This window comes from Rhinoraja longicauda, chromosome 17 (assembly GCF_053455715.1).
Source record: "Rhinoraja longicauda isolate Sanriku21f chromosome 17, sRhiLon1.1, whole genome shotgun sequence".
Classification (NCBI taxonomy): Eukaryota; Metazoa; Chordata; class Chondrichthyes; order Rajiformes; family Arhynchobatidae; genus Rhinoraja; species Rhinoraja longicauda.
In genome coordinates this window covers 43,160,353-43,171,949 of record NC_135969.1, presented here as the reverse complement: position 1 = coordinate 43,171,949, position 11,597 = coordinate 43,160,353, and the positions used below count along the sequence as shown (strand labels likewise).

General features: G+C 47.7%; 1 protein-coding gene across 1 annotated transcript in view; it reads right to left on the bottom strand.

Annotated features, from left to right (window-relative positions):
- Positions 1–11,597, bottom strand: part of cfap20dc (CFAP20 domain containing) — a 184,807-nt gene that overhangs the window by 96,731 nt on the left and 76,479 nt on the right. Inside the window, exon 8 of the mRNA XM_078413761.1 lies at positions 9,814–9,950. Coding sequence (XP_078269887.1) covers positions 9,814–9,950 — 137 coding nt within the window. The remainder of the gene's footprint in view (positions 1–9,813; positions 9,951–11,597) is intronic.

Genomic DNA, 11,597 nt, shown 5'->3' with positions numbered 1-11,597 from the left:
CCGAAGGGCCTGCAACACTACACACCCGGTAACGGGTGACGCTTCGGGTCAAGATCCTTTTTCAGACATACGTCAGGAGAGAGGGGGACACAGAGATCAGGAATTGTGTCGTGTTGGGTGTGAAAACGAGACAAAGGGGATGGAGATCAAGGAAAATGTAGGATCAATCATTGCTAGCTGGGAGAAGGTGACAACAAAGCAAACAGAGATGGAATGTAATACTAGGACAGTCAGACTGGTCGTAGAACTGGGAAGGAGGAGGAGGGGATGGAGGGAGAGGGAAAGCAAGGGCTACTTGAAGTTAGAGGTCAATGTTGATACCGCTGGGGTGTAAACTACCCGAGCGAAATATGAGGTGCTGTTCCTCCAATTTGCGCTGGGCCTCACTCTGACAGTGGAGGAGGCCCAGGTCAGAAAGGTCAGTGTGGGAGTGGGAGTTAAAGTGTCTAGCAACCGGGAGATCAGGTAGGTATAAAGGACCGTGTGGATTTCAGGGGCTCAATATTCGGCTCATCAATGAAACCTTAGAGGACGCACCTTCCATGAATGTAAGGTATTTTTCGGATTTGTCAAATGCTTAGCGCGTTCTTTTATTTGTGGTGGGCTGTGCAGAATAATCAAGAGGTGCCATTTCCAGTGGTGGAACTTTCACTTTGTCGTGTACTGATGTGAGCTTAGATCGCAGAAACAACTTGTGTTTGTTTGTGGACTTGTCTTTACAACTAGAGGGGGAAGATTTAACAGGGAAGCTAAGGGCAACTTTTTCATACTAAAGGTGGTGGCTATATGGAACGAGCTTCAGTGGGAAGTAGTTGAGGGGGATTCAATGACAATTTTTCAGAAGTTCTTGGAGCAGAATTAGGCCATTCGGCCCATCAAGTCGACTCTGCCATTCAATAGTGGCTGATCTTTCCCTCCTAACCTCATTGTCCAGCCTTCTCCCCATAAACCTAACACCCTTACTAATCAAAATTTAAAAGACACTTGGACAAGTGCAGGGATAGGAAAGGTTTCGAGGAATGCAAGCTACATTTGGGCCAATTTGACTTGCCGAGTTGGTGCATGTTGGTCGGCATGGATGAATGGGATTGAACTGTATAACGTTATAACTCTAAGTGAAAAGCTACGAAGGTTGAGGTCTAAGTCCTGTGTCCCTCACCATAGAATGAGTTGCTGTGTCTGGGATTCTGTGTGTGGAATACAAGGATAGACACAAAACGCAGAAGTAACTCAGCGGGACAGGCAGCATCTCTGGAGAAAAGGAATAGGTGACGTTTCGGGTCGGGTCGAGACCCTTCTTCAGACTGAACTTCAGACTTCTTCAGTCTCCGCCCCGAAACGTCACCTATCCCTTCTCTCCAGAGATGCTGTCTGACCCGCTCAGTTACTCCAGCGTTTTATGTCTGTCTTCGGTTTAAACCAGCATCTGCAGATCCTTCTTACACATGTGGAATGCAAAGTGTGGACTTGCACGCAACACTGGCCTTGCAAGTGTGGACTTGCACACACGCCTGTTGCTGTAGATGGTGCCACCATGCCTCAATGCAGAGCCTGAGAAACCAAACACTAAAGAGAAATATTCCACAATAAAATAGCAAAGACTGAAATTGCGTGCCCAAGTTTTGACAAAGTCAGGAAAACGTCTAACGAGACCTGATTAAACGCAGCCTTGCCGAACTGCTCATGATAAGGTAAATGGTACGAGAAATGCCACGAAACTGGAGAACTAAAGCTTTCAAGGGTATTCATTATTCATAAGTAAATTTAAAGAGAATGTCCAGTGAACTGAGTTAAATTTGGATCTGGCTCAGAAGCCAGTGTTCAAAGATGGATTATAATGATATGAAACATTGCAGCTAGAGTTGTTGTTCCTTGAAATGTTAAAAGTGGTGTGTGTTCGCATTAAAATGTGACCTTACAATAATACCTAGGGGAAGTCTACTCGCTCACGAAAGATAGAGTTTTCAAGAGAGAGTTAGATTTAGCTCAGGGCTAACGGAATCAAGGGAAATGGGGAGAAAGCAGGGAACTGATCTTAGATGATCAGCCATGATCATATTGAATGGCGGTGCTGGCTCGAAGGGCCGAATGGTCTACTCCTGCACCTGTTTTCTATAGAGTTGCACAGTCAAAAAATGCATTTTTCATCTTCAGCTTTTCATTGCAACCTTTCTGAAACACAGAGCAAACATTCTCTCCTGTGGTGATGGTTCCTTGAGTTACACAAAAATGGGCAAAGCTTTAATTTTCCAGATCTCTCTCCCCCCCCTGCCCCCCGACTGTAAACAGTCTGAAGAAGGGTCTCAACGTGAAACGTTGCCTGTCCATTCCCTCCACAGATGCTGCCTGATCCGACGAGTTCCTCCAGCACTTTGGTCATTTGGCTCAAGATTCCAACATCTGCATTGTGGGAGGCGAGGGGAGGGGAGGGGCGGCGAGGCGAGGCGAGGCGAGGCGGGAGGGGAGAAGAGGGGAGAGGAGGGGAGGTGAGGGCGTGTCCATGGGTCGAGGTGTGGGGGGGGCGGAGTGGAGTGGGCTGCTGGGAGGCCCTGCATCTGCCTGTAGGAGGATCGTGCGGATCGGGCACCACTGGAGGTCCCCACAGAGGCCGGGGATGAGGGAACGGTTCTGACGTGGCCCGCGGCAGTGGTGGCGGTGGACATCGACAGCATCGACAACCTGGCTAGGCTGACCACAACAACATTCCAGCCAGCCAGGAATGAAGTAAAGAGCGGTGGGCACTGCCTGGGCACTGACCTCCCCACCATCGAAGCCAGGGACCTGTAGGAGGCACTGCCTCAAAATGGCAGCGAGTACCATCAAGAACCCACACCACACGTGTCCCATTCTCAGCTCACTCCGCCCAGCGGGAAGGAGGTACAGGAGCCTGAAAGCCCATGGCCACCAGGTTCAAGAACAGCCTGGGCGGTCATGGTGGCGCAGCGGTAGAGTTGCTGCCTTACAGCGCTTGCAGCGCCAGAGACCCAGGTTCGATCCCGACAACGGGTGCCGTTTGTACGGAGTTTGTACGTTCTCCCCGTGACCTGCGTGGGTTTTCTCCGAGATCTTCGGTTTCCTCCCACACTCCAAAAACGTGCAGGTTTGTAGGTTAACTGACTGGGTAAATGTAAAGATTGTCCCTAGTGGGTGTAGGATAGTGTTAGTGTGCGGGGATCGCTGGTCGGCGCGGACCCGGTGGGCCGAAGGGCCAGTTTCCGCGCTGTATCTCTAAACTAAACTAAACTAAGCTTCTTCCCAACAACCATCAGGCTCTTGAACACTGCACACATCAACTTAATGAGGAACTACGAGCAGTCTTGGTTGCACTTTACCCACTAATAGCTGGGTTCCAATTTCCTGAATTATTTTTAGTTTATTATGTATTGACGAATAATTACACAGCTGTTATGCTGCTGCAAGTAAAAATTCTTTATGTTTTCGGTACATACGAAAATGAAACACTCCTGACTCTTGAAATAAGGACTCTTGAAATAAATGAAACCCGTCCGATGAAGGGTCTCGACCCGAAACGTCACCCATTCCTTCTCTCCAGAGATGCTGTCTGTCCCGCTGAGTTACTCCAGCTTTGTGTATCTCTCTTGAAATAAAGCATTTTTTTGTCATAAAACTGTTAAATCCAAATAAAGAAAAAATCTGCATTAACCTGCTTTTTAGAAACATAGAAACGTAGAAAATAGGTGCAGGAGTAGGCCATTCGGCCCTTCGAGCCAGCACCGCCATTCAATATGATCATGGCTGATCATCCAAAATCAGTACCCCATTCCTGCTTTCTCCCCATATCCCGTTAGCCCGAAGAACTAAATCTAACTCTCTCCTGAAAACAGCCAGTGAATTGGCCTCCACTGCCTTCTGTGGCAGAGAATTCCACAGACTCACAACTCTCTGGGTGAAAATGTTTTTCCTCATCTCAGTCCTAAATGGCCTACCCCTTATTCTTAGACTGTGTGACCCCTGGTTCTGGACTACGCCAACATCGGGAACAATATTCCTGCATCTACCCTGTCCAATCCTCTAAGAATTTTATGTGTTTCTATAAGATCCCCTCTCACCCCCTGCATTCAAGAGAGAGCTAGATAGAGCTCTTAAGTATAGCGGAGTCAGGGGGTATGGGGAGAAGGCAGGAACAGGGTACTGATTGAGAATGATCAGCCATGATCACATTGATTACTGAGGAAGATACACACAATCTCCCAAATGTTCTAGGGGCCGGAGAACCTAGGGTGATGGAGGAACTGAAGGAAATCCACATTAGGCAGGAAATGGTTTTGGGTAGACTGATGGGACTGAAGGCTGATAAATCCCCAGGGCCTGATCGTCTGCATCCCAGAATACTTAAGGAGGTGGCTCTAGAAATAGTGGAAGCATTGGAGATCATTTTTCAAAGTTCTATAGATTCAGGATCAGTTCCTGTGGATTGGAGGATAGCAAATGTTATCCCACTTTTTAAGAAAGGAGGGAGAGAGAAAATGGGTAATTATAGACCAGTTAGTCTGACATCAGTGGTGGGGAAGATGCTGGAGTCAATTGTAAAAGACGAAATTGCTGAGCATTTGGATAGCAGTAACAGGATCATTCCGAGTCAGCATGGATTTACGAAGGGGAAATCATGCTTGACAAATCTACTGGAATTTTTTGAGGATGTAACTAGGAAAATTGACAGGCGAGAGTCAGTTGATGTGGTGTACCTCGACTTTCAGAAAGCCTTCGACAAGGTCCCACATAGGAGATTAGTGGGCAAAATTAGAGCACATGGTATTGGGGGTAGGGTACTGTCATGGATAGAAAATTGGTTGACAGACAGAAAGCAAAGAGTGGGGATAAATGGGTCCCTTTTGGAATGGCAGGCAGTGACCAGTGGGGTACCGCAAGGTTCGGTGCTGGGACCCCAGCTATTTACGATATACATAAATGACAGATGAAGGGATTAAAAGTACCATTAGCAAATTTGCAGATGATACTAAGCTGGGGGGTAGTGTGAATTGTGAGGAAGATGCAATAAGGCTGCAGGGTGACTTGGACAGGTTGTGTGAGTGGGCGGATACATGGCAGATGCAGTTTAATGTAGATAAGTGTGAGGTTATTCACTTTGGAAGTAAGAATAGAAAGGCAAATTATTATCTGAATGGTGTCAAATTAGGAAGAGGGGATGTTCAACGAGATCTGGGTGTCCTAGTGCATCAGTCACTGAAAGGAAGCATGCAGATACAGCAGGCAGTGAAGAAAGCCAATGGAATGTTGGCCTTCATAACAAGAGGAGTTGAGTATAGGAGCAAAGAGGTCCTTCTACAGTTGTACCGGGCACTGGTGAGACCGCACCTGGAGTACTGTGTGCAGTTTTGGTCTCCAAATTTGAGGAAGGATATTCTTGCTATTGAGGGCGTGCAGCGTAGGTTCACTAGGTTAATTCCCGGAATGGCGGGACTGTCGTATGTTGAAAGGCTGGAGCAATTAGGCTTGTATACACTGGAATATAGAAGGATGAGGGGGGATCTTATTGAAACATATAAGATAATTAGGGGATTGGACACATTAGAGGCAGGAAACATGTTCCCAATGTTGGGGGAGTCCAGAACAAGGGGCCACAGTTTAAGAATAAGGGATAGGCCATTTAGAACGGAGATGAGGAAGAACTTTTTCAGTCAGAGAGTGGTGAAGGTGTGGAATTCTCTGCCTCAGAAGGCAGTGGAGGCCAGTTCGTTGGATGCTTTCAAGAGAGAGCTGGATAGAGCTCTTAAGGATAGCGGAGTGAGGGGGTATGGGGAGAAGGCAGGAACGGGGTACTGATTGAGAGTGATCAGCCATGATCGCATTGAATGGCGGTGCTGGCTCGAAGGGCTGAATGGCCTCCTCCTGCACCTATTGTCTATTGTCTATTGTCTATTGAATGGCGGTGCTGGCTCGAAGGGCCGAAGGGCCTCCTCCTGCACCTAGTGTCTATTGTCTATCCTAAATTCCAGCGAATACAAGCCCAGTCGACCTATTCTTTCATCATACGTCAGTCCCGCCATCCCGGGAATTAACCCGGTGAACCTACGCTGGGCAGCCGAGCTATCCAATAGCAAGAATGTCCTTCGGAGATTATTTCTTCGGAGATCTCCCAAGATTATGAAGTATTTTTGAAGTATGCATCTGGCAAAGCATGACCGGAGATGCTTGCACAGCACAGCATTGAATCACAAACAGAGATTAGATAAATTACCAGACAATTTGTTTTTGTCATGTTGGGTGACAGAATAAAATGCCAAGCACACTGGAAGAACAATCCATCTCTTTCCCGAATGGTGTCCGGAGATTGCTTACACTCAGCAAGGCAACAAGCAGTTTAGCATCTCGCGTGAAAGCTAGCGTATTAGAACGAGCAGCATTTCTCAGCACAACACTGATTTAATGGCACAGATTGTGCTTTGAAATCCATGGAGCACTGTTTCAATTCACAACCTTCAGTCTCAGATGAGGGCACTTTAGTCACTGCATCAAACATATTACTTCACACAAAATAAGGTCTTTAATAACATCGACATGTTTAATGTGGAGATATTCCTGGCGTTCACAATGCAAGCTGCAATGGTAGTCCCAGAGACCTGGGTTTGATCCTGACTACGGGTGGTGTCTGTGTGGAGTTTGCACGTTATCCTGGTGACTGCCTGGGCTCCCGCCCACATCCCAAAGATGCGCAGGTGTGTAGTTTTAATTGGTTTCCATAAATTGCCCCTAGTGTGCAGGATGCGAAATTGTGATGGCATAGTTCAGTTTATTGTCACGTGCACCGAGGTACAGAGAGAAGCTGTTTTGTTGTGCGCTATCCAGTCGGCGGAAAGACTATACATGATTACAGCCGAGCTATCCACAGTGTATAGATTCAGGATAAAGGGAAGGGACTAACTTTAAGCGCAATACGAAGGTATTTATTCACAAAATGCTGGAGTAACTCAGCAGGTCAGGCAGCATCTCAGGAGAGAAGGAATGGGTGACGTTTCGGGTCGAGACCCTTCTTCAGACTGATGTCAGGGGGGCGGGACAGAGGAAGGATATGGGTGGAGACAGGACGATAGAGGGAGATCTGGGAAGGGGGAGGGGAAGAGAGGGACAGAGGAACTATCTAAAGTTGGAGAAGTCAATGTTCATACCACCGGGCTGCAAGCTGCCCAGGCGAAATATGAGGTGCTGTTCCTCCAATTTCCGGTGGGCCTCACTATGGCACTGGAGGAGGCCCATGACAGAAAGGTCAGACTGGGAATGGGAGGGGGAGTTGAAGTGCTCAGCCACCGGGAGATCAGTTTGGTTAATGCGGACCGAGCGCAGGTGTTGAGCGAAGCGATCGCCGAGCCTGCGCTTGGTTTCGCCGATGTAAATAAGTTGACATCTAGAGCAGCAACTTTAAGCGCAACTTTAAACTTTAAGTCCAGTAAAGTCTGATTAAAGATAGTCTGAGGGTCTCCAGTGAGGTAGATGGCCGCTGAGGACCGCTCTCTAGTTGGTGATAGAATGGTTCAATTGCTTAATGACAGCTGGGAAGAAACTGTCCCTCAATCTGGAGGTGTGGGTTTTTACACTTGTGTACATCTTGCCTGATGGGGAGTGGGGAGAAGAAGGAGTGACCGACCGGGGTGGCTTCACGCTGCCTCGGCAAGACCACCAGGTCTTCGGTCATGCTGGTGGTGTTGCCGAGGCAGCGTGAGGTGTAGATGGAGTCAGTGGAAGGGAGGTCTGCAATTTCTAGCGGTCTTGGATGGAACTGTTCCTTGACCAGGCCGTGCGTGGTGTATCCCGATAAAATGCTCTCCGCGGTGCATCTGTGGAAGTTGTTGAGAGTTGCTGGGGACATGCCAAACCTCCTCAGCCTCCTGAGGAAGGAAGTAGAGGCATTGGTGTGCTTTCTTGATCATCGCTTTGATTTCACTAGTCCAGGACAAGTTAGAGGCAGGAAACATGTTCCCAATGTTGGGGGAGTCCAGAACCAGGGGCCACAGTTTAAGAATAAGGGGTAGGTAGGCCATTTAGAACTGAGATGAGGAAAAACTTTTTCAGTCAGAGAGTTGTGAATCTGTGGAATTCTCTGCTTCAGAAGGCAGTGGAGGCCAATTCTCTGAATGCATTCAAGAGAGAGCTAGATAGAGCTCTTAATGATAGCGGAGTCAGGGGGTATGGGGAGAAGGCAGGAACGGGGTACTGATTGAGAATGATCAGCCATGATCACATTGAATGGCGGTGCTGGCTCGAAGGGCCGAATGGCCTCCTCCTGCACCTATTGTCTATTGTCTATTAAGTTGCTGGCGATATTTATTTCTAGGAACTTAAAAGTTTTCAACCATCTCTACTTTGGGGCCATCAATGTTTGCCTGGCTGAAACGTCACTCGCTGAAGGCGGTCACTATATTCCTTCCTCGTGCTGGCATTGAGGGAAAGCTTGTTGTCTCGTGTACGGGTGACCGTTGGTCAGCGCGGAATCAGTGGTCCAAGGGGCCTGTTTCCGCAATGTAACACAAAACTAAACACACGCTGCTTTTATTTCTTTGTATAGTTCTTTATCAGAACAAGTGGTTCAATGGTAATTTATTCCCGCATATACCTCCGAAACAGTGAAATTATTTTGTCTGCATTCAGTTCAGTAAAGATCTTGCTATACATAGGCACAATCATGCTAAAGAACAAGAGTGTAAGATGGTAGATTACACTGAGGCAGCACACAAGATCACTGGATGAATTTAAAAGAGAGTTAGATAGAGCTCTAGGGGCTAGTGGAATCAAGGGATATGGGGAGAAGGCAGGAACGGGGTACTGATTGAGAATGATCAGCCATGATCACAATGAATGGCGGTGCTGGCTCGAAGGGCCAAATGGCCTCCTCCTTCACGTATTTTCTATGTTTCTAAGTCGCCATGCTTCAAGGACTAGCTTGTCCCCTTCAAGTTCAGAGTTGTTAAAAATGTTAGAGTCTTATCTTGGCCATGCAGGCCTGTTGTTCTATTCGTTGGAGCGCAGGAAGATGAGGGGTGATCTTGTAGAAACATACAAAATCGTCAGAGGAATAGATTGGGTAGATGCACAGAGTCTCTTGCCCAGAGTAGGGGAATGGAGAACCAGAGCACATAGGTTCAAGGTGAGGGGGGAAAGATTTAATAGGAACCTGAGGGGGTAACCATTTTTGCACAAAGGGTGGTGATGGGTACATGGAACGAGCTGCTGGAGGAGGTAATGGAGACAGGTACTATTGCAACGGTGAAGAAACATTTAGACAGGTACACGGATGGGATAGGTTTTTAAGGGACACTAGACCGAGTGGACCCGTTGGGCACAAACTTCTCCTGCATTAGTACAGCATGTTCTCCCTCCCCCTCCCCCCTCTCTCTCCCTCCCCCCCTCCCTCCTCCCCATCCCACCTCCCTCCACCTCCCTCCCCCCTCTCCATCCCCCTTATCCTCCCTCCTATCCCCTTTCCTCCCCCCGTCCCTCCCCCCCCTCCCTCCCTCCCTAGGAGATAGATTTAAACTTTAAAATGTGAGTAACTTAAAAAATATAACACCGATTTCAATGAAACTTCTTCCATTCGCACCAAAGGGACGACGGTGAGTAAGGTGGGCCTAAAATTGTCGCGCTATCGTGTACCGTTTTGGCTGTAGTTCAGGAACAAACAAACAAACAGAGTTTCAGTACATAGATGAGCGAAACGCAGGCAGATGGGACTAATGTAGATGGAACGTGTTGGTCGGCGTGGGCAAGTTGGGCCGATGGGCCTGTTTCTGCACTGTATCACTCTGCTAGTTGAATTGTTAGGCGTGTCCGGTTACTTACATCTTTAGGTGCTGTGGTCCCAACCTTTTTGCTGATGGCTGGCGGTGGTCCAGATACCTTTGATCCAAACGCGATGTGTGAAATATCTTGGTTCCTGGCACTACGCGCACTGGCTACACCACGGCCGGGAGGCTGGTCTGCAGTAAAACAGAAGCATGCCCCACTGAGCTCAAGATAATTCTGCGGCCTCCTGCAGCCTATAAACTTAATCGTTCAACTCTTCTGCAAGTTAATTAAAAGCGGACGACTAAATCAACAAGCCAATTTTAATTCAATTTATGCCATTGTTATAAATGACAGAACCAAATATAAACAGATGTCCAAAACGAGGAAGAATAGCAGATGAAATCAAAGACTGGGCAAAGGCAATGTCTGAAAAATTACCCCTGTCAAATAAACATAAGGATAGACATGAGCGATATACCCACCTGGGACAGACGTAGCTGAACTAGAATTAATTGTTTTGATCTAATTGAAGTAGAAACATTAAGCAAACTAATAATGCTCAAAACAAATAAATCCCACAGATACCTGAGGTTTAACATGAGCAGTCAGGCGCGGCACGGTGGCGCAGCGGTAGAGTTGCTGCCTTACAGTGCTTGCAGCGCCAGAGACCCGGGTTCCATCCCGACTACGGGTGCCGTCTGTACGGAGTTTGTACGTTCTCCCCGTGACCTGCGTGGGTTTTCTCCGAGATCTTTGGTTTCCTCCCACACTCCAAAGACGTACAGGTATGTAGGTAAATTGACTTGGTACAAGTGAAAAATTGTCCCTAATGTGTGTAGGATAGTGTTAATGTGCGGGGATCGCTGGTCGGTGCAGACTCGGTGGGCCGAAGGGCCTGCTTCCATGCTGTATCTCTAAACTAAACTAATAACTAAAAGTCAGAGCTTGTACAGAGGTATTGAGAGTCAGTCTTTGAATGATAGAAACATAGAAACATAGAAAATAGGTGCAGGAGTAGGCCATTCGGCCCTTCGAGCCTGCACCGCCATTCAATATGATCATGGCTGATCATCCAACTCAGTATCCCGTACCTGCCTTCTCTCCATACCCCCTGATCCCTTTAGCCACAAGGGCCACATCTAACTCCCTCTTAAATATAGCCAATGAACTGGCAATATAGTTTGAAATTAAGACATGGGAAATATTTCAGGAGTACAGGTGCCTCAAAGAAACAGGCCCTTCGGGTACAAGCAATACAGAAAAGATGGACACAGAGTGCTGGAGTAATTCAGCGGGTCAGGCAGTATCTCTGGAGGAAAAGGATAGGTGACATTTCAGATCAGGACCCTTCTTCAGATGAACGTCAGTCTGAAGAAGTCTCGATCTTTGACGTCACCTATCCTTTTCCTCCAGGGATGCTGCCTGACCCGCTGAGTTACTCCAGCATTTTGTGTCCACCTTCGATTCAAACCAGCATCTGCAGTTTGTTTTTCTGTACAAAGAGACACAGACAACTTCAAGCCCATAAACACATGAGCCACAATCCCAATCGCACAATCCAGACTTCCCACCATTGACTCCATCTACACTTCACGCTGCTTCAGAACAGCAGCCAACATAATCAGAGACTTGTCCCTGTCCCACCCCGGGCCATTCCTTCTTCTCCCCGCTCCCATCCGGCAGAAGGTACAGAAGCTTGAAAGCGCGCACCACCAGACTCAGGGACAGTTTCTTCCCCTCTGTTATCCGGCTTCTGAAGGGTCCTTCCATAAGCTAGGGCACTGTCCGATTCACCTCTACCCCATTGCGGACATTGGACTTTGTCTGTGGAACTGATG